General features: G+C 50.1%; 10 protein-coding genes across 10 annotated transcripts; 8 read left to right on the top strand and 2 right to left on the bottom strand.

Moving 5' to 3' along the window:
* The first annotated feature begins 343 nt into the window (after positions 1 to 343).
* BDV17DRAFT_21940 (putative Zn-dependent hydrolase/oxidoreductase family protein) lies at positions 344 to 1,935 on the top strand. Its single transcript, XM_073755567.1, has 2 exons — positions 344 to 1,257; positions 1,319 to 1,935. Exons 1-2 carry the CDS (start codon positions 626 to 628, stop codon positions 1,695 to 1,697), a joined length of 1,011 nt encoding a protein of 336 aa, XP_073617993.1. The 5' UTR covers positions 344 to 625; the 3' UTR covers positions 1,698 to 1,935.
* On the top strand, positions 1,936 to 3,683 carry BDV17DRAFT_21971 (uncharacterized protein). Its single transcript, XM_073755575.1, has one exon. The coding sequence runs from the start codon at positions 2,174 to 2,176 to the stop codon at positions 3,233 to 3,235; it is 1,062 nt and encodes a 353-aa protein (XP_073617992.1). The 5' UTR covers positions 1,936 to 2,173; the 3' UTR covers positions 3,236 to 3,683.
* BDV17DRAFT_21921 (chaperonin-containing T-complex subunit CCT3) lies at positions 3,474 to 5,620 on the top strand. Its single transcript, XM_073755565.1, has 6 exons — positions 3,474 to 3,736; positions 3,794 to 3,860; positions 3,910 to 4,118; positions 4,172 to 4,762; positions 4,810 to 5,447; positions 5,498 to 5,620. The coding sequence occupies exons 1-6, from the start codon at positions 3,712 to 3,714 to the stop codon at positions 5,582 to 5,584; spliced, it is 1,617 nt and encodes a 538-aa protein (XP_073617991.1). The 5' UTR covers positions 3,474 to 3,711; the 3' UTR covers positions 5,585 to 5,620.
* Positions 5,621 to 5,655: 35 nt separating this feature from the next.
* BDV17DRAFT_21800 (PRKRIP1 family protein) lies at positions 5,656 to 6,743 on the bottom strand. Its single transcript, XM_073755547.1, has one exon. It carries the CDS (start codon positions 6,307 to 6,309, stop codon positions 5,704 to 5,706), a length of 606 nt encoding a protein of 201 aa, XP_073617990.1. The 5' UTR covers positions 6,310 to 6,743; the 3' UTR covers positions 5,656 to 5,703.
* A 326-nt stretch (positions 6,744 to 7,069) lies between these two features.
* Positions 7,070 to 10,746, top strand: BDV17DRAFT_280397 (ubiquitin-conjugating enzyme E2; the record flags this gene model as incomplete). The annotated part of the gene is made up of 5 exons (XM_073759877.1): positions 7,070 to 7,117; positions 7,586 to 7,678; positions 7,723 to 9,710; positions 9,759 to 10,306; positions 10,361 to 10,746. The coding sequence occupies 5 exons, from the start codon at positions 7,070 to 7,072 to the stop codon at positions 10,744 to 10,746; spliced, it is 3,063 nt and encodes a 1,020-aa protein (XP_073617989.1).
* A 1,648-nt stretch (positions 10,747 to 12,394) lies between these two features.
* On the top strand, positions 12,395 to 13,002 carry BDV17DRAFT_21577 (uncharacterized protein). Its single transcript, XM_073755506.1, has 2 exons — positions 12,395 to 12,440; positions 12,491 to 13,002. The coding sequence occupies exon 2, from the start codon at positions 12,619 to 12,621 to the stop codon at positions 12,910 to 12,912; it is 294 nt and encodes a 97-aa protein (XP_073617988.1). The 5' UTR covers positions 12,395 to 12,440; positions 12,491 to 12,618; the 3' UTR covers positions 12,913 to 13,002.
* Positions 13,003 to 13,566: 564 nt separating this feature from the next.
* Positions 13,567 to 15,392, top strand: BDV17DRAFT_257230 (uncharacterized protein). Its single transcript, XM_073757169.1, has 5 exons — positions 13,567 to 13,798; positions 13,857 to 13,992; positions 14,056 to 14,224; positions 14,285 to 14,362; positions 14,415 to 15,392. The coding sequence occupies exons 1-5, from the start codon at positions 13,780 to 13,782 to the stop codon at positions 14,727 to 14,729; spliced, it is 717 nt and encodes a 238-aa protein (XP_073617987.1). The 5' UTR covers positions 13,567 to 13,779; the 3' UTR covers positions 14,730 to 15,392.
* A 191-nt stretch (positions 15,393 to 15,583) lies between these two features.
* On the top strand, positions 15,584 to 16,758 carry BDV17DRAFT_289140 (uncharacterized protein; the record flags this gene model as incomplete). Its single annotated transcript, XM_073761603.1, has 4 exons — positions 15,584 to 15,930; positions 15,980 to 16,138; positions 16,188 to 16,691; positions 16,749 to 16,758. The coding sequence occupies 4 exons, from the start codon at positions 15,584 to 15,586 to the stop codon at positions 16,756 to 16,758; spliced, it is 1,020 nt and encodes a 339-aa protein (XP_073617986.1).
* Positions 16,759 to 17,094: 336 nt separating this feature from the next.
* On the top strand, positions 17,095 to 18,305 carry BDV17DRAFT_21620 (uncharacterized protein). The gene has a single exon (XM_073755513.1). The coding sequence runs from the start codon at positions 17,430 to 17,432 to the stop codon at positions 18,225 to 18,227; it is 798 nt and encodes a 265-aa protein (XP_073617985.1). The 5' UTR covers positions 17,095 to 17,429; the 3' UTR covers positions 18,228 to 18,305.
* On the bottom strand, positions 18,277 to 20,079 carry BDV17DRAFT_280388 (uncharacterized protein; the record flags this gene model as incomplete). Its single annotated transcript, XM_073759875.1, has 6 exons — positions 18,277 to 18,432; positions 18,462 to 18,645; positions 18,729 to 18,925; positions 18,981 to 19,496; positions 19,535 to 19,668; positions 20,028 to 20,079. 6 exons carry the CDS (start codon positions 20,077 to 20,079, stop codon positions 18,277 to 18,279), a joined length of 1,239 nt encoding a protein of 412 aa, XP_073617984.1.
* Between the last annotated feature and the right edge of the window lie 354 nt (positions 20,080 to 20,433).

Here is a 20,433-nt window from a genome sequence, read left to right as displayed (position 1 = left end):
GTGCAGTGCCAAGGACCTCTTTGAGTGTCAGACGGACGGAATGAAATCGCCGGCGCAGCATGGCGTCGAGAACAGGTCAGACGCATTCGGAGGGATTACTCGGGGATATCGGCAATAACGGTGGCTCTCCTCAGCCAGAAGCGGCCATAAACCCTCGACAGTCGACGCTTGCCATAATAAAGCGATCATTGTCCCCTACTTCAGCTGTATCTATATAACTCGGTCATCCTGGCGCAATGCCCGGCCTGCCACACTTTTTGCGACGCTGGTTCAGCTTTCGCTCGTATAGCAAACGCTCTCCACCCTCTCGGTCCTTCACTGCCGCCAACTTGAAGATGGGCTCATCTACTGCAGGCGTTCTCTACGCCCTGACTCTGTCCGCCTCTCCCGCTTCGCAAGCTCCAGATGATGCCAGCAAAAAAGCGCATCATGTCAAGAACGGGTTTGACAATCCCTGGAAGTGGGTCATCCGGCCACGACTCGACATGCGCTTGGTGCTAAACAATCCGCAGATCATTCGTCTCACCTTTCGACAAGCAAACGCAGTTGGCGTGGTAAGTGCACGAAGTCGAGAACTTGCGGAGTCAATTATCTGAGCATATGGATTTGACCTTTTACAAGGCGCATGTTGTCCGGCAAAGCCCATCGCCCCGACACGACTCCTCCCACCGTTCCTCTCCAGAAGCCCGAGTTCTTACGCAGTCGCGAAACACCAACTCTGCGCGCAACATGGTTAGGGCATGCTTGCTACTATGTTGAATTCCCCAGTGGACTCCGCGTGCTATTCGATCCAGTTTTTGAGGATAGATGCTCTCCTTTTTCATGGTTAGGGCCGAAGCGTTATACTGAGGCACCTTGTCAGATCAAGGATATTCCTATAATCGACGCGGTCGTCATTTCCCACAATCATTACGATCACTTGTCCCTTCCGACGGTTCAAGATATTCACAAGCGCCATCCAAACGTTCATTTCTTTGTTCCCCTGGGTAACAAAGAATGGTTTGACAAAACCGGAATTCCGAATGCGACGGAGCTCGACTGGTGGGATGAGCGCGATGTCCTACTTTCGTCAAAGCAGTCCGGCCCGCAGGTAGAGAAAACCAACCAAGACTCCACCCCGAAGTCGTCTGATATCACTGCTCGAATTGGCTGCTTGCCTTGCCAGCATCTCAGTGCCAGAACACCATTCGACCGATGTAAGACTCTTTGGGCTTCGTGGTATGTCGAGTCCGGAGGCCGCAAGGTATATTTCGCGGGGTAAGCATCTCCAATCAGACCATCTTATCTGTGTAACGGCTAATCAAAACCCGTTCTCCAGGGACACTGGCTATCGCTCGGTACCAACCCTCCCTGGTGACGTTGACGACCATGGCCCCGGACACGATTATCCCTCGTGCCCTGCTTTCAAGCAAGTAGGCGAGTTCCGGGGCCCCTTTGATCTCGGGTTGATCCCCATCGGCGCATACCAGCCGCGGTGGTTCATGAGCCCTATGCACGCAGACCCTCATGATGCCGTTGAGATCTTCCGAGACACGCAGTGTAAAAAGGCTCTTGGTATGCACTGGGGTACCTGGGTCTTGACGGAAGAAGACGTCCTCGAGCCTCCAAGGAAGCTGAAGGAGGCATTGAAGAAGCATGGATACCCGGAAACTGGAGTCTTCGACATTTGCGACATTGGCGAGAGCCGGGAGTTTTGAGCTTAGTAGTATGGCCTTGACGAACTTTTAATATGCGATTTGGGTACATAATCCCCACTCGAATCGCCTAAGTCCATACCCTTGTGTAATAACAATGATACCCAGGTTTTGTTCCTGTTGCACATATTCAATGGATTGGGAAGTTTTGGCGAAAGCCTATTTCACAATCATTACACTTCACAAATACACTCATTCACTCAGATTGCTATGGAGACACCACCATGAATCCACTACACAGGAACATGGAATATTCACTGTTCCTCAGGTGTATTATTGACTCACACTGAAATCTAGAGTCAGATCTACAATAAGACCGGCCTGCTTGCCTGTGTTTTTTCTCACCGTCTCCCATTTTCCACCTATTCCTTCTCAACCCTCAAATCCTTGTTCTCTACATCTGCGTACTGCACAATTGAATCTATCCTCTAAAACAATTATCAACCATTAATTAACGCCCCTCAAACAAAATAACCAAAATGGCCAGCACTACGCACACGCCCATCTCCAGCACCGCAACCTTCAAAGCTCGACCAACCCACAAGCCTAAGCCCACCTTGCGCATCGAAACCCAAAACCTAACCACTTCTCCAGCCTACCGCGCAACAAAAGCAGCAGCACCAAGCCCAAAACCTAGATACGGCGACGGAGACGACGACGGCAACTCCACAGCCTCTGAAGAGGAAATCGTCTGCGCGCTCGACGAAGCAGCGCTTTCGAAACTCCCCGCGCGTCTGCAACTCAATATGCGCAAGATCCAAGCTGAGCGGCTTCGTCGCGTGCATTCTGCACATGCATACGACCATGCTTCAGGCCGGACACTGTCGCTACGCAAGCACCAGCGTCAGTGTCAACATCGGTATTTTGATCGAGCTGGTACGGAGCCTGAGTCTATACCAAGACCCAAGCTAAAGTTGAAGGTTTTTACGGAGTCTGAGTTGAAAGCACAAGACGAATACAAAGGGCACAGCAGTGACGATGGTTACGGATTCTTGAAGAAGGAGAAATTGTTCAAGGGAGACCATACGACGATCGCCACGATGAAGGAGCACGAGGCCAAACATACCATGCAGAAGCGTCATGATGTTGACATTGGGCGTTCAAGGGACATGACACGGTACCTGGAGCAGAAATACCGAGTCCCTGTCTACTACTCATATGGGAAGCGGGAGAAGAGCAAACGGATGAAGGAGGAAAAGGACGTTGATACAGGCAAGACTAAAGCTAAAAGCAGACGCGGTGTTCGTCTATGCGGTCTCGGCGGCACGGACGAGACTCGTCTGTCCTCAGCGGACACCGTCGCTGCTGAGCCGCACTCGCCTCTTCTGTGTCTAGCCCGTCAAGATGGTGATGGTATGTCTCGTGACGGGTGTATGTCGTGGAGATGCTCTGGGCCGTACTATGTGCATGGGGGCCATGCTGGTCAGAACAGTGGAGAGGAATTCGAGAAGGGAAATAGGAGGTTTTTGTCGCTTCTTTCCCGTACTCATTACCGCTTACGCATGAAGATATTGCGGGCTAAGAAAATGTTCAAGAAATGATATTGTTTGTTGAATGGAATTTGGATTAATTGGGGGGAGTTCTGCATAGATCCTGATTGGAGTTGGCGTTGGCCACATTATTGGCATTCGGCGATTGGTATGACAGGCTCGACAGATGATTTTAAAATGAACTATGCTATCTTTGAAGTAAAAATCTGCATTTAGACCCAGAATTGAAATGACATCGAAAAATTGAAGGTCAGTACTATGCACTGTTGGTTCCTCAGGCACCAAATAACAGGGGAACTGTGACTATTCCCAAAGGAGAATAGTGGCGGTGAGCTTCCAGTCCGCAATCCCACTTCGAGCACTGGAAATTTGAGGTGAAGGCGGGCACAACTTCTCCAGATCTCCTCCCCCAGAACGCGGCTGTTTGACGTTCTCTTCGTCTGAATTGGATATTATCTCTCCGTCGCTGGGGATATTTGCTGCGCTTCTCCGCTTCTTTCCGTTGCAACCCTCGAAACACCGCCAAAATGCAGGCTCCGGTGGTGGTGATGAGTATGTTACTTGACAAGTTGACCCCCCCCTTTTCGATAAAGAGCTAACGTAGCTCAGACACCAACGCTGGTGAGAGACAGGTCGGTCGCAAAGCTCAGTTGTCGAACATTACTGCCGCGAAGACGTACGTGCACTTTCCACCTCACCCCGCTTCCGATCTAATGCATATTCAGAGTTGCGGACATTATCCGGTCATGTCTGGGACCCAAGGCCATGCTGAAGATGCTTCTGGACCCCATGGGAGGAATTGTTCTTACGAACGATGGTCACGCTATTCTTCGAGAGATCGAAGTTTCTCACCCCGCCGCTAAGAGCATGATTGAACTCAGCCGTACACAGGACGAGGAAGTCGGAGACGGAACGACCACAGTTATCATCCTTGGTATTTTGGATTCTTCCTCTCATGTATCTTCCAGCATGATGCTGACCTTTTAGCTGGTGAAATGCTTGCTCAGGCCCTTCCCCAGCTCGAACGTAACATCCACCCCGTCGTCATTATCTCCGCCTTCAAACGTGCTCTGGCCGACGCTCTTGCTATCGTCGAGGAAGTTTCACTCCCTGTGGACATCGATGACGACAAGGCAATGTACACTCTCATCAAGTCATCTATCGGAACAAAGTTCGTTTCCAGGTGGTCGGATTTGATGTGTGATCTGGCGCTGCGAGCAGTCCGCACTGTGTCCTTCGATGCCGGTGGTGGAAAGAGAGAGGTCGACATCAAGCGCTACGCCCGTATTGAAAAGATTCCTGGTGGTCAGATCGAGGACAGCGAGGTTATCGATGGTGTAATGGTCAACAAGGATATCACCCACCCCAAGATGCGACGGAGAATCGAGAACCCCAGAGTCATCCTCCTGGATTGCCCGTTGGAGTACAAGAAGGGTGAATCACAGACCAATATTGAAATCTCGAAGGAAGACGACTGGAACCGTATTCTGCAGATTGAGGAGGAGCAGGTTAAGCACATGTGTGACGCTATCTTGGCTCTGAAGCCCGATGTCGTTATCACCGAGAAGGGTGTTTCTGGTAAGTTACACGATCATCCCACTAGAATCTGGTCTAACCTGCTATAGATCTCGCGCAACACTTTTTGATGAAGGCCAACGTCACAGCACTCCGACGGGTGAGAAAAACAGACAACAACCGCATTGCGAGAGCCACAGGTGCAACGATCATCAACCGCGTAGACGATATCCAAGAATCCGACGTTGGAACCGAGTGCGGTCTCTTCGAGATTGAGAAGATCGGTGACGAATACTTCACTTTCCTCCGCAAGTGCCAAAACCCCAAGGCGTGCACAATCCTCCTCCGCGGTCCCTCCAAGGACATCATCAATGAGATCGAGCGTAACCTCCAAGACGCCATGTCCGTCGCCCGGAATGTTATCTTCCACCCTCGTCTGTGCCCTGGTGGTGGCGCCATTGAGATGGCCGTTTCCGTCAAGCTCGGCCAGCTAGCCAAGTCTATTGAGGGCGTCCAACAATGGCCGTACAAGGCTGTTGCGGATGCCATGGAAATTATTCCCCGAACGCTAGCACAGAACGCTGGAGCCAGCCCTATCCGGGTTCTCACCCGTATGAGGGCTAAGCACGTTGAGGGTCAGACCACATGGGGTCTGGATGGTGACACGGGTGCCTTGGTTGACATGAAGGAGTATGGCGTGTGGGAGCCGGAAGCCGTCAAGCTTCAAAGCATCAAGACGGCCGTCGAGGTAAGCATTTCCTTTCTACTATTTAAGAGCTTGAGCTAACTATGAAATAGTCTGCCTGCCTGCTTCTTCGCGTTGATGATATCTGCAGTGGTAAGACCGCCCAGCAGGGTGGCGCCCCCGGCGGTGGCGATGAATAAACGTTAGGGAATGGAATAAAAACGCGTACATAATGTCATGAATCTCTCGATTTGTATGAATATCCTAGAATAAATTACAATGGGTATCTTCATATTGTACACTTCCTGTCCTACCACCCTCAATCATCATGAATAATGACACCAGGCGTCTCAACAGCCGCCTCCGTCTGGCCCTCAGCACTCCCAGCCCCATTAGCTGCAGTTGCCCCATTAGCTGCAGTCGCAACCATACCTGCACCTTTATCCTCACTAACATCCATCCCATCCCCATTTTGCCCAGCACCCCCTTTCTTCCCCTTCTTCGCCTTATTCCTCTTCTCCCTCCGCTTCCGATTCTTCTCCGTCTTCTCCTCATCCTTCCTCCTCACCTCCTCCTGCCTTTTAGCCCACTCATCCCCTTCCCTTTCTCGATCAACCTCATCCTGCATGAGCCGCAACCGCTCATACTCGCGTCGCCGACTAGCCTTGTAGACGTGGAACTCTCCGGACCCCGCACCAGCCGAAGAACCCTGGACATTGGCGACGATTTCGGGGGGCGCGGGGAGTGAAGACGCTGTTCTTTGCGACGATGCACCGGGGAGTTTTATTTCCTTGCCGGGGTCTTTGAATAGGTTGTTGATTTGCGCGGCGTGTTCGGTTTGGGGGGTTAGGGCGCGGCGTTTTGTTGGGCGGTGGCTGCGCGGGTCGGCGCTTGTTGGGATGGAGGCCGGGCCTGGTTCGGACATTATGTTTGGGTTGGATATGACGAATCTGGTTGGTTGGAGGGAGGGTGAGAGGGTGGTGGTGGGATGGAGAGGTTGCGCCGAGGTTCAGGTAGAACTCAGACGTGGCGTTCGGCGCAGGAGGCGAGACAGAAAAAGGATAAGATTCGAGAACAAATATCTGACGCGGCTTGTTGGAAAATATAGGACTCGTGCGAAGGTGCCGTGGACAGTCGGTTGTGTAGAAGTACAAAGGTAAATGGTGTTAGTCGTGACGATGACGATGGCAATGGCAGGAGCTCCTGCCGCCGCAGAGAATCTTCCGGTGGAGATCGTCAGTGGTTGAGCTAATCTCTCTCTCTCTATCTTCCCCACCAGGCACCAACTGTCAGCCTGTCATGCACGCTCTCTCTCTCTCTGCAGTGATGGCTAAATTCAGAATTACTCAGACATCAAGGCCGAGATCGATCGGTGATAGTGAAATCTTCGGCCAAGCGTCTGTCAGCCTGCCAATGCGACAATGCATGTGACTGACAGCTGTGTCTTGTCCACTGTTGGGCTTGGGCTGGACCTGACGATCTAAAATGATGTCTAGACTCCCAGGGCTCGAGTCTATCTTGCAACCTTCGACCACTCTATCTACTTCTATTTTTCTCTTCAGCTGGTTTTCTGGAACTCTTTGTTATCTTTCTGTCTTCCATCTGGGCATCTTCGTATCTAGCACGGCCTGGTTTGGTCCCTTATCTTGCTTATATCTGTCTCTGGAAAACTTGTCTGACACCTGATGCTTCGAACGGATCAGCAACAGCACTTTCTGACTGTCGGGTCACTTGTCCAATTTGCCTTAATCTTACGCAAATACCCACCACTTTGAGGTTGCCCAATGGATGTGCCTCGCATATCAACCACCACAGCTTCTGAGCATGGAGCAAAGATGAGCGAAAAGGTGCGCCGATTCTCTTAGTCGTTTCCAGTCGATAACCATTCGGCTCAATTGTTCGCTTAAATCCCATATCAAACCAATCGATTGGCAATATGCGAGCCAGGAAACCAAGCTTTGTGTGAAAGTCGTGCCAACTCGTCGGATTCTTTTAGCTCAATTGCGGCGATATATGTCGGCTCAAATCGAGTTCGTCCATTATAGGGGATGTTTTGGTACGTTCATTCATGGGCAAGTCAACTTGATTGTCAGACTGATGCTGTTAATAGAAAACGTATCGTGACCCGGCTGTACGTTGCCTGCGTTGCCCGCTTTGATGGTCAAAATATATCCATGACCTTAAGACCTAATTTTCAATAGGACGAAGAGGATGAAAAGTTCGCAAACTACCCCATTTTCCGGTATACTGAGCTACCAACAGAAGCTGTTGATGCTTTCATGGCAACGGGCACGGTAGGTCAAAACCTTCCTTGTTGGCTACATTCTGATAGCTTTAGCCGCCAGAGGAGTTTATCTTTGTTAGATTTTTCGAAGACTCGGAATTCTACTCTCTCATTCATGAGAGTCATCTCGAACTTGTCGATCGCCCTCTCACTCTTGGTGATAAGGTGAAACGGGATCTCGATGATACAGTGAGCGGCATTGTCATCAGCACAACAACAAAATTCACACTTGAGCCAGTCGCTTATCAACCGCTTGATCCTAGAACAGGGGACTACCTTCCAGTTAGATTTACAGGAAAGCCTTGCGGAGGCTTTGAAAGATTTCCGGCATCTGAGATCTCCAATACCCGCCCTTGCATGCTCTATGATGTACCAGGATCGGAACTTACCGAGCACCTGGACTTCACAGAAGGTGATCATGTCATCTACCACCAAAAGGTGGGGGCGGTCGAGAAAGTTGAACGTGATGTTGTTTTGCTTCTTGAAAACTCAACAATTGTATCTCCTCTGGACCCTCTTGCTCTAGAGCTCCCTGTCCAAGTAGACCCTACGACTGCGCTCACACCCTCAGATCTCAAGGAGCGTGGCATTGGGGACGGAAAGTACGTGTGGACGACCGATGAGCTAGAAGATCTCTTTCCTGGTCAATCGGTTTTTGTCGAAAGAACCAATCTCAGCCATAGCGATCGTCCTTGTGGACAAGAAGAAATGATCCAGGGTTATGTGCTGGAAAGTCCTGCAGAGGACATCCATATTCGCTGGCTATTCCCCAATGTCTTTTCCACCGAGCCTTATCATCCTGGCCCCAGCGATGAAGTGCTTAGAGCGTCCCAGCTGCATGGAAATGCCATAAAATGCGATTTTACGCAGCCGTCGAGTCACGACTTTCGAATACCAGTGTGGAATTACGCGCTTTTTGTTGGTGATCGAGTCCGGCTTCGGGATTCGGCCCTTGCAGAAAGGAAATATCCCGGCTATCAACGTCTACCAACCGATCAGACTTTCGGGTATGACATGAACATCTTCCGGGTTGTCTCGACCAGAACCGAGGTAACTGTCCGATGGCAAGATGGGAGCTGTACCACCGAAGATTCCAAGTGCCTGCTCGAAACTGACACCGAGGGCGAACTCTTTCCGGGCACCCCAGTCGCTCTAAAGGATGGTGTCAACGTTGTGGACAAGTCTGTTACTGTAAGCAAAGGGCATGCCTCGCATTTCTTTCGTGATCAAGCGGCACAGATACTACGTGCACAAATTGGCATCATCCAGAAAATCAATCGAGAGCAAATAGCGTCGGTCCGTTGGTTCCAGAGCCCGGATGTTGAGCTGATCTATAACGGGGATGCTCTAAGCCCAGGCTCTTCCTTGGGTAGACTAAGTGATGTGGTTACGGATGTGTCTCTCTATGAGCTTACGACTTTCTATGCTCTGAACATGTTTGTGGATGCTTTAGTCGTTGTTGCCCCGGCATGCGTTGATGAATCCGTTGTGTCTTCAACACGCACACACACAATAGCCGAAGGCACCGGGCCCTATCATCTATTTATCAACTCTACTTCATATTCCGACGTATCAAATAAGCTTCAGTCAATAAAGGCTGCAATGACTGCCTCCGATTGGTTCAAGGAAACGACTACGATACGTCGACCTTCTCCGCGACGGCGGTACAGCCTTCACCCGAACGACGATATACCACCTAACGACTTCTTTGGGAAGATCGTTGCAATTGATACCGACGGCATTATCACTGTTCGGTTCCCTGGTTCTAGCGGCTGTCATGATGCCCAGGTTCCTCTCGAGAGAATCTTGATGATGCTGCCACCTGGTCTTTCTTCGTTCTCCAAATTTCTATACTGGCACTCTGAAAGTGAAGCCTTTGCCTCATCCTCGGACGAATATGGCCTTGACACCGATGGTATTGAAGATAATTGGGCTTCAACGGATGAGACGAATGGCTCTCTTGGCTTGGACGAGTCCGTTCTTGCTGAATTAAAAAACCCTAAAATCCTCGAAAAAGCAAAAAGTGAGATTGCCGCGAGTTTGTTAGCGATGCAGCTTGATTACCGGCAGGCATCTTGTAAGAGGGATAGTAGGACAGATACCACGTCTACTTCAGCCTACCAAGAGTCCAGCACGCGACGTGATTTCGGCTGTCGCTTACAAGAATTGCCTCCTCCTGGCTTCGCCCTGCTAGAAGATTTACCTCCGTCTGATCATCACTTCATAGATCAATTTGTCTCCGCGGTACCTATGAAACACATCCAGAGAGAATTTGAGATTCTCAGAGCTTCGTTACCGCCCGGCATCTTTGTACGATCATGGGAATCAAGGATGGACCTACTACGGGTCCTGATAATCGGACCAGAAAATACACCATACGAGCATGCTCCATTTGTATTCGATTTCCAACTGCCTTCAGACTTCCCTAATGAGCCTCCATTGGCATTTTTTCATTCCTGGACTGTTGGACGAGGAGCTGTCAATCCGAACCTATACGAGGATGGCAAAATCTGCCTCAGCATTCTTGGGACATGGCCTACCCAGAACCCCCATGAGAACTGGTCACCGGGAAAGTCCACAGTACTGCAGGTATTAGTCTCGATCCTGGGGCTGGTGTTGGTTAAAAATCCATTCTACAGTGAGTCTTCCCAAGACTGAACCACACCCTTTGCATGCATACTAAATTCTCCAGACGAAGTCGGATACCAAACTCTCGCGACGAAAGACGCAAGACACGTTGAGTCAGCGAAGTACACAGAAAAGGTGTTTCTTATGACGCGTGGATTCATCATACATGCACTGGAACATCCCGTCTGTGGCCTTGGGGGCGTCTTGGCATGGCATTACCTCCCTGGCGCGGACTCGACCTCTGTTCGCCCGCATCTGTTGCGTAAAGTTATTCAAAAGGCGCAAGATATGATTGAGCATCATCACCGTACATCTGTTGAACAAACGAGCCATGAGCCTGCACCGGTTTTCTGTTCGAGGCTTAGCTTAGGAGCAGTTGTCATGTTGCAAAAACATGTTGGCGCCTTTGAGAGGTTATTGAATGTGCAAACATCAAGCTACTGCCTTTGATGAGGGTTAGTGAACGACGTTGCGAAGCTTGTTTTCGAACATACGCACAAATCATAAAATATAAAGCATGTTGTATTGATATTTAGTTCCAAGTAAATTATTTTACCATGCAAAGATAGGATGTTTATGACGCAATCGTTCATGGAAACCTCTGATTTCTATGAAGCCGGAGCGAGGTGGATCCGGACGATGACGCTGTGCGCGGCACTTGATAAGATAGTCACGTCTAGGAAGTAGTGCCTAAGATGTTCAGGGCGCCAACATATCTTTTTCTAGGGTTTGTATCAACATAATTTCAACTTGACGGTGCCAGATTTCAGACGCATCTCGTGGCCAGAGAAAGTGCATAGGTCTTCGCACTGTAGGGGGTGCTACAGAGTAGCCTCAAGTACTTGATTTCCTGGTTCGAAGACAAATTGACATACCTGATGTAAATGGTCGTGATATTTCCTATCTTTCTCGCCGCCAGTGTAACCACCTTCTCAACACCAAGCATACGCTCCAGATTCGTTTTCTCATTGAGCTCCCCGCATCTCCATATCATTTATGGGAAGTGGTCAACGTAACAGCAGATGAGATCAGGCTTAAGTGAGGTTGAACCTACCGCGGGCAGTTGTGGTGCCCTCCCCGGCTTCTCGCAGCGCTACATTCCGGATCCGACCAGCTCGCATTTCGTCAATGCGGCGGACAAGCTCGATAACTGATGCCGCATAGCTTCTTGGTGTTATTGGCTTGTATTTGCGTCTTGGGCTTGAGTTCCAAACCCGAAGGGTCAGGAAGAGGATAAGAGCATATAAGAAAAGGCAGGGGAGAAAAAAAATGAGGATCGCGCATCTAGAAACGATTCCATGTTGATTTCAGTAGTCTCAACCATGGATTGAGCATACGTCTTTGTGAGATGACGAGGAAAAGATGACATCCTCAGCAGATCTTATTGCCTCTTGTGCCCCTATTATTCTTTGTCATAAATCTCAGACAAAGTTCATGAACTCTATGGAACCTGAAACTAAATTGAGCAACCCTGAAGGATGCTGATACCGCCATGTCTTTGAAGTTGCTTGGCGAAGCACTGCTGGTTCGTCGTTTCTTTGATCTAGAAGCCTTGCTTTGTCTCCAGTCTTCCACTGCCTTCTATCTAAACCCCCCACCTCACTTGGCCTCCTCGACAGTCATTATATTCCAACAACTGAGTCTTTTTGTCTGCTAGGAAACAGTACTCTCAGAGCGGAAATGTCTAACAACCTCTTCGTTACAGAATGGGTGGAGGATGAGTCCGGGGGGGTATCATCCTGTCCACCTAGGCGACCGTCTGGGCGACCGCGGGCAGTACAAGGTCATTCATAAGCTTGGTTTCGGAGAAAGAAGCACTGTCTGGCTTTGTCGTGTCGATGGCAAATCTGTTGCAGTCAAGATACTCGCCGCCTGTGTCTCCAACAATGAGCAAGATAGATCAGCGTCTTCTAGAAGTTGCTAAATAAGTAGTTGTAATCACCTAATACTGCGCTCTGCCGCTCGATCACTTCGTGATCGATGGTCCGAATGGATCCCACCAATGCTTTGTCTTCCCTGCCGCCGGACCTCGTGTCAAGATATCGACTTGAAAGTAGATGACCCCGGTCATTTTTTGCGAAGCCTTGCACGCCAGGCTGCACAGGCGATGGCTGCTCTCCATCGTCAGGGAATCTGCCACGGTGGTATGTATTTTCTCCCATATCTATAGTTTTCTGCGACTGATTTTGCCTAGATTTCCTCCCCACAACATTCTTCTTTGCCTTGACATTCCGGACGGTACTGAGAACAAGGCCTTGGAAAAGCTGGGCGAACCGGGGCGGTTAACTGTCCTGACTACCTCGGACCATAGCCCTGGTTCAAATGCACCGAGATATCTTGTTTCACCCGTTGAATTCGTCAACTATACGCAATTCAAGAGCAGCGATCTTACCCAGCTTATCTCGGACAAGCTCTGTCTGGTTGACTTTGGGGGATGGCTTCGCCACGTCAGAATCGCCGTCCAGGAACCCAGGCATAAGTTCTTATAACACAACATATGTCGCTCCCGAGCTTCTCATTGACCATAAGTGTTCGGTCAAGAGCGATATCTGGCGATCGGCGTGCTCGATCTTCGAGATTCGCACAGGCGGAAATCTATTCAGGACGGGTGATTAGAATGCAAATGACATTCTCGAGGACATGATTGATCTCCTTGGTCCACTCCCCGAGCCTTGGTGGTCTACCACTTGGAGCACCAGAGAAAGGTCTACAAAGATGAGGCAGCTGCAGACGGTCGCGCCGTCTACCTGGTCGACAGTTTTAATGAGCCCAGCAAGCCAACCATACGCGATCGAATGAACGGAATAGTTGATCATACATTTCGGCTCCCAGATGGAGGGACAGGGTCTTTCGAGATTCCTGGGGAAGAGCATGAGCTTCTTGCAGATGTACTTCAGACGATGCTAAATCTTGATCCGGCCGAGCGACCGTCTTGCGAGCAAGTCCTACAGCACCCGTGGTTTTCATTTGAAGCAAGGGACTAGGACCTCTGCTGTTGTTTTGGTCTGGTCCTGGTCAGGAAGACACTTTTCTATTCATATCACGCTACCTTTGTGAGGATGTTCAGTCATTGATGGTTTTGCCTTATTTAGTACTAGTCAGCTAGGCTCCTAGTCGTCATTTTGTAATTGCTCTCTACTCAGTGAAATTTATATTGTCAATTGGGAAACAAAAAATAATAAGACGGCATAGTACTCCGTTTGAAGACTCGGTTGTGGGCGTGGTCATGAAAGAGGATGCATATGGGGTGCTCCGTTCGCCGTGGCGCTCATTCTCCGCCGACCTTTCACTCCCTCACATCATCTCTTTCGATCCATACCTTGCTCCCACCCCCATTAATCCAGATCCATTCTTTCTATCCATCATAAATCTAACTCCTTTCTTGCTGGTCATATACAACTTCCCCTCTTCTCGCACTTCTTTTTGTTGTCAGTAAATCCTCTCCTAATCCCGCCGTACGTGACGACGCGTCAACAATCAGCCATGCCATCCTACCGCGTTGGTATGAAATTCTCTCATCCCCACCCGTCAAGTGAATGACTCCCTAATATCAAACAAAGAGCAAGCATCCACCGGTCGCGCCAGCTGCCAAAACAAGGAATGCAAGGACAACAAAGTCAAGATCGCAAAGGGTGAGCTCCGACACGGCTCTTGGGTTGACAGTGGTCAATATCAGTCATGGTCCTGGAGACATTGGTAAATCTAAATTTTTCCTCTTTACTAGCTCTTGGTAATGTATCTAACTTGGTTTCCGGGTAGGGGCTGTGTGACACCCAAGGTTATCGGCAACATCAATAATCTTATTGGTGAAGGCGACGACAGAGACCTTGACATGCTCGACGGGTATGAGGATCTTCCGTCTGATCTCCAGAAGAAGATCCAGAAGGCTCTGGAGCAGGGCCATGTCGATGATGAGGATTGGAAGGGCGTGAGTTGTTCTTTTCCCTTTGTTTAGCCATGCTTGATAGGTATCTCTAACACCGTGTAGGATGTCGAGATGAATAGGCCCGGTCAAAACGGCTTCCGAGTCAAGTCTCCTAAGAAGAAGGCAAAGGACGCCGACAAGGTAGGTCTACTTTCTTGATGCGCGATGAGCAAAGTAGTAAATCAACCAACAGGAGGAGAAGGATGACGCAGACGAGGAGGAAGAGAAAAGGCCCAAGTCTTCGAAGACCAAAAAGCGCGGCCGCTTCCAGGAAGATGAAGACGGCAAAGAAGCTGAGACTGACCAGCCTAAACGACCCAAGAGGAAGCCCACCGGCTATCCGAAGAAGGCACCCATTGCCTCCGATGAAGATGACGATGATGATGATTCCGAGTCTCCCGAGCCTGAGCCCAAGCCCAAGGCTTCGAAGCGTGGTCGGCCCGCTAAAGCATCGAAGCCCGCTGCTACTTCTGGCAAACGTGGAAGGAAGGCCAAGGACACCGAATAGGGCGCTGAAGCTGGGCTGTCACCGAGAAGCTCATGCGTCAGAGTAGGACCCGGTCCCTACGTTGCCTTTTCATCTCTTTTACGTGGATTTTGATGGGAGTTGTACGGTATGTAGGAGTATGCATGAGAGGTGTTGTGGGGTGTTTGCAGTCGGTCGGGTGATCGCGATATTTTATATTAAGCAAGCTCATGATCTCTGATTTGTAACCTCATTTCGCAGGGTCGATTGGTTCTGTTTGCGTGTGAGCTATGTCTGTGTATCAATAACATGTCTTAGTCTAGATTGTGTTCTGTGCGGCATTATGACCTCCTGTTTGGACCTTCTGATCAGTGTTAATCGAAGCCCTTTTCCATCTACTTTCAATAGACGGTCGAGTTTTCAGCTGTCAATGTCAATGCGGAAATCTGAGGCTCCAATGTCCCCTTCTTACCTCATTTTATCTTGATTTATGAATACATCATACAAGATCCCTGATCAGTTTTGTGTAGGTGCACAGCCGCTCCTTCTCCAATACCTCATTGGGCGAATCTGAGGCATAACAGCGCAACTTATTCTCCGCCCTCCAATCAATCAGGATGAAGGAACAGGGTTATGCAAGATCTCTTCAACGCATGACTCAACCTTTGCCTATCAGCCTCGTCACATGATAGCGTGCTGCTGCCTGTACCTTATCGTCATCTCAGCGCTTCGACTTCTTTCCTTTCCCCACGCTTCACAGAGTCGACAAACCCTCCGCAACGAGCATCAAAATCTTGTTTCGTCTCGAAACAAGAGATAGATGCGCGTCCGCGCAAGCAGACTTTCCAGGACTCTGCTCCTTCTCGATCGTCAGTAGTCGGCTTTTCAGTACGCCAATGAAAGCCTCCAACTACGAGACGGATCTTGTTCTGGAAAGGCTTCCAGGACTCTTTTCATGCAACGTGCGTGACCGTGACTCGGCTACGTCGTTCCTCTCCGACTACGCCGTCCGCTCTTTTCCTGTCTTCTGGTCTCTTCTTCTGTCGCTCCTTTGCCTCTACACGTGGCTGTCTCTCGTCTCGTTCCTGGTTAGGTGGATGGATAGCAGTGACAACGCCATGGCTGTTAAGCGCTCCTTTTTCTATAGGGACAGGGTGGCCAAGGCCACCAAGACCGCTAGGAAGTCTTTCGATGGGCATGCGAAGACGAAGTTGCAGGAGTCGCTGGAAAGTCCAACGGAGGAGTGAGTTTCCTATATGCTGTATCATTTGCATTTGGTTAACGTTTAGCAGCTCACTTCTGAGCCCTATAGTCACTTTGGTTGTGAGCCGGGAGCAGCGTCTTTTCGTCGCTCACGAGAACATTCTCTCCCGGTCTCCCTTCTTTGACACAGTGCTAAGAAGCCAGTTTCCAGTCGGAAGCGTGAACAAGGCGTTGGTCTTATCAGACGAGTACGCCTCCTTCCATATTCGAATGTCAGGCGCTTTTAACACAATACAGGGAACCAGAAGTCTTGTCCTGCATCCTCGAGTTCCTATACAAAGGCGACTACACTCCGCGCCTGCAACGCAACAAGAGCCGGAAGACATGGGAACTCGAGAGCTTCATGGACACCCAACACCCCGGCGACAGCGGCGACAGTGGCCTGAGCCAAGCGACGATCTTCCACTCTGGAGTGGGCGATCTCGTGCTCCGGGATACAGCCGTGTACTGTGCGGCTGAAAAGTATGGCCTCGAGGGTCTCAAGGACCTCGCTCTGCGCAAGCAGGGTTTGCAATCTAGGATCCCTATCGAGATCATTATTCGGTCTGCGCGGTACGCTTACGACAATACTCCGGACTCAGAGTACCGGCTGCGCGCCCATTACCTGGCCATGGTTATTCGGACCCGCGACATCTTCAAGCGCAGTGGAACCATGCAATTTGAGATGGAGATGGGACATAAGTTCTTTTTTGATTTGTTTGTGGCTATGTGTAACCACATGGATGATCTTGGGGAGATAAGGTAAGCCCGACCTGCCCCTTATTCTTGCAACTGGATACTGATTTCATAACCTTCCAGTCTCAGGTAACCTCCTCAGAAGTCCACATGGTGCACGGCAATCAAAAACAAAACCCGCAAAAAAAATTCTCTGCTCAATTTCAAAGCACATCGTTTACCCGCACACCAGAATGCCAGAACACCCGATGCAACAGTTCGTCTCTAGCCGGCCGGCCTACAACAGCGTCTTCATAATTGCTTGCGTGCTTGCCTGCATTGCACCGCGTTAACCCAACTCAGCTCAACTAATCTTCGGCCTTTATGGTCCTGTGTAATGCGCGAATCTGGTTTGTGTTTTGTACAACTGAAGAGACTGCCAGCTTGACCCGTCCACTGTCTATTTCTGTACCATCTCTACTATTTTGATTGCTTTGGTACTTGCTACTTGGTTCTCGTTTGAAGATACGCCGCCGGAGATGAATATAATATATGACCGGGTGATACTCTTGCGCTCCTTTATTCAGATATTAGTTTGTTACCATTTCTAGATATGCTGTAATCCAGTTAGTACGCCTCTTCATAGTAGTTAGCTTGACAAGAATCATCAGTCCGGGGGACCTTGTTGAGAAACAACGAATCCTAGTGGTTCATAAGGAGCGCGGCTGAGGCTTACATGCATTATCCGATGTCTTGGTCAGGAACTGATACTGGCGGAACTCAGAGCCTTGCGTCCGTTCTACATCGCCCAAGCATTGAAACATCATGGCGGCAAAGCGCCTCAAGACTCACCATGATTTCGATGAAATGTCTACCTGTAGCACTGATTCATCCAGGACCCTCGACTTCTCCGAGAGCGCATACGGGACCGCAACAATCTCCGACCACGCCCATCACGCGTCTCTACCCAGAAGAGCCTCGCCTTTCCTCTCCCTCCCCATCGAGCTCCGCGTCCTCATCTATCAATATGCCTTCTCAGCTTCGTCATCCTGGGACGAACTTATCAACGTCAGTGTTGACCGGTCAGCCTCGAGAATCCATCCCAACAGCCCGCATAAGCCTCTGAAGTACACTCGCACCCCACCTTTACATCTTCCCGTCGCTCTGTTGTCAACAAATCAACAGATCTACCATGAAGCGCTTCCAGTCCTCTTCTCCGGTGTCCGATTTAGCTTCGCATTGAAGCCGACTTCATTGACATTTCTGCTTGATCGGTTCTCTGAGACGGCGCGCAATAGTATACGGTATTTGAGACTCTACCCCGCACCGCTGTACGTACATGACGGGACGCTGGGCGAGCAGTTGTCGTGGGCTGTACTCTGTGCACAGGTTGCGAGATTACCGTCTTTGAGGAGAGTGGCATTAATTTATCACCAAGCTTGGGATATAGTCGGGACCTCGGTTGAGTCGCAGCGCGCACGATATGGGAAGTCACTTTCTTTAATTCCTGCGAGAAAGGAGCTGGAGTTTAGGGGAATACAGCCTACTGCTACTGAGATGGAGGAGTACCGGAGACAATTTGAGAATATTGCGGCTGCGCCTGCTCGGATTACTGAGACCTGAAGGCTACATACTGGTATAATCTACGAGTCAGGGTCTTTTCTCTAAAGCATTATATCTGGGCCTCCGCTTCTCGCCTTACCTTCCCCCAATACACATCTTTGAGCAGTAAGACATAGAAGCACTTCTCTAGCCATTCGTAGGCTATTTCAGGCAAGTCATACCCGTCTGTCCCGGCAGATAGAGGGCCGGCCAGGTTCCGCAAAAACTCCATGTGCTCCTTCATCTCCCCGTGACATCGTGGAACTTGTACGAGTCACCCTTGAGCTTAACCTGCTCGGCCTCCCACCTCTCTTGGTCCTCTTTGCTCGGCAGCTCGCCTCCACGTCCGGCGTAGTACCGGGCCACGACCACGGCTTCATACTCTATCATTCGGAAGAGCAGCGGTGCTCTGACGAGGCCAAGAACTGCCATGATGGGTCTCCAATCTTGAGCACATGCTGGTATATCTCGGGGAGTCGGTCGGCGCTTAGAACAGGCTCAGGAGAGAAGAATGGGAACGACAGCCGGTATCCTGTCGCGAATATAATCTTGTCGACATCTCCCAACTGTGAGCCATCAGAAAAGGTGAGTTGGAGTTTTGGTCCATGGGCTTCAACTTGGCCGATTGTTGGCTTCACTTCGACGTCTGGTAGATGCCATATCTCTGTGATGTATGGGCTGTGAGAGCCCTGGGACACGTATAGCGGGCCATTCACGAGCTTGTATATGTCGCCCACGACATCGCTGGCGGAAAAGCTTCCTCCGAAGAACTACCACTTTCTTCCCGGTATAATGATCAGGTGATCGGAATGCGTTGACATGCTCCAACGCCTCGGGGTGACTCTTCACGGCTTCTTCCAACCCGGGAATCTTGGGTAAAAACGGCACATTATATTGCCCAGTCCCAACGACTACCGCATCGAACTCTTCCTGCCACCACGAGTCGCTAGCCTCACCTCCTTGACTCTCATTCTGCGGTTGTCGGAGCGTCAACTTCCATCTACCGCTCTCTGTCTTTTCCACAGAAGTAACCGTGGTATTGAACTCGATGAATCCGCGAAATCTCTCTACAACGCTCAACAGATACCGTGAGACAACAGTCCACGGTCTCGTCGCATTGCGAGCTCCATACCTCTCCGTCGAAATTGGCGAGTTTCCATCCGGGAACGGCGTGTGTGTGAAGGCCATCAGATCTGCCAGAACATTTGTGTCGAGCCAGCTGTACATCGCCGTGGGAATTGACCCATCTAGCGGAATGGCAGGCGACGTTGTCTGTGGGAATGTAGTGGGCTTATTACCCAAGATGTTTGGATACGTCCCTGGAAAACGCTAGGGGTCTCATCGTAGTTCCACGTTCCACCGGGACTATCTCTCCTTTCAAAGGCGCGGACCTTGTCAAATGCTTTCTCGTCGCTCAGGGCTTTTAGGGCTGAGATGCCCGCTGGGCCCGTGCCGATGACGGCTACGGTGTGGTAGCGCGGGTGCATTGGTTTCCTTTATTTACTTCGGTGCGTGCACTTGAGGTTGAGTACACTCGATTTTGTCTGGACTCTGGGAGATTGTCCTGGATAATTTTTTGAGGTCTGGTCGAAATGCAAAAAGCTTGAATTATTTATCCAAACTGTGTGTGCGATGATCGATGGGGCTGGTTGTGATGATGCTATTTCGGCGCGGAAGCACGAATCGGAGGCTAATGCAGCTTATCGTCTGCATTTTCACAGGCACTCGCATATGCTTGGGTGCCTGAGAGACCACTTCAGTATCGTCCTGACTTCGGTGTACAACCATCGAGCAGTTCCGTCGGAGATCCCGACGTCATACGACTGACTCCCGGCTCTTCGGCCATGTCCTCACTGTCCGAATAAGGACTCATGGTTGAAACAATTGGCCCATCTTCTACCTCGCTCGCGCTGGGAAATATCACTGTATCAAGTGTTCCTTATATCAGCTTCAGATATAATTCTTCTTTTCGTTCATATAAACCACAGTTGAGCAAGGTTAGGGTGTATTCCAGCAACCAAAAATTTGTCCCTCCTAGCTAGACTGTATACTCACCAACCTACCCAATCAGAAGGCCCCAGTATATCGTGGCGGTGTAGTGGCTCGAACGCAGATCGATCAGCGGATCGTAACGCCACAGTCAAGCGTGTGATATCATCAGCGTCATCTCCCGGCGCCAACTCTTTGGCCAACTCAACAAAGAACTAGTTATTTGACAACAAACTGC

This window comes from Aspergillus undulatus (genome assembly GCF_047715775.1).
Source record: "Aspergillus undulatus strain CBS 261.88 unplaced genomic scaffold BDV17scaffold_11, whole genome shotgun sequence".
Classification (NCBI taxonomy): Eukaryota; Fungi; Ascomycota; class Eurotiomycetes; order Eurotiales; family Aspergillaceae; genus Aspergillus; species Aspergillus undulatus.
Note: the sequence above shows the minus strand (reverse complement) of the source record. Positions and strands in the feature narration are given on the sequence as shown.

Bases quoted from the DNA above. Each gene is read 5' to 3' on its own strand.
- BDV17DRAFT_21940 (XM_073755567.1), top strand. From the start codon at position 626: ATGTTGTCCGGCAAAGCCCATCGCCCCGACACGACTCCTCCCACCGTT. The intron at 1,258-1,318 runs GTAAGCATCTCC...CCCGTTCTCCAG, and splicing joins CGCAAGGTATATTTCGCGGG to GGACACTGGCTATCGCTCGG.
- BDV17DRAFT_21971 (XM_073755575.1), top strand. From the start codon at position 2,174: ATGGCCAGCACTACGCACACGCCCATCTCCAGCACCGCAACCTTCAAA.
- BDV17DRAFT_21921 (XM_073755565.1), top strand. From the start codon at position 3,712: ATGCAGGCTCCGGTGGTGGTGATGA. The intron at 3,737-3,793 runs GTATGTTACTTG...AACGTAGCTCAG, and splicing joins GGCTCCGGTGGTGGTGATGA to ACACCAACGCTGGTGAGAGA. The intron at 3,861-3,909 runs GTACGTGCACTT...ATGCATATTCAG, and splicing joins AACATTACTGCCGCGAAGAC to AGTTGCGGACATTATCCGGT.
- BDV17DRAFT_21800 (XM_073755547.1), bottom strand. From the start codon at position 6,309: ATGTCCGAACCAGGCCCGGCCTCCATCCCAACAAGCGCCGACCCGCGC.
- BDV17DRAFT_21577 (XM_073755506.1), top strand. From the start codon at position 12,619: ATGCACCGAGATATCTTGTTTCACCCGTTGAATTCGTCAACTATACGC.
- BDV17DRAFT_257230 (XM_073757169.1), top strand. The intron at 14,225-14,284 runs GTGAGTTGTTCT...AACACCGTGTAG, and splicing joins ATGATGAGGATTGGAAGGGC to GATGTCGAGATGAATAGGCC. The intron at 14,363-14,414 runs GTAGGTCTACTT...ATCAACCAACAG, and splicing joins AGGCAAAGGACGCCGACAAG to GAGGAGAAGGATGACGCAGA.
- BDV17DRAFT_21620 (XM_073755513.1), top strand. From the start codon at position 17,430: ATGGCGGCAAAGCGCCTCAAGACTCACCATGATTTCGATGAAATGTCT.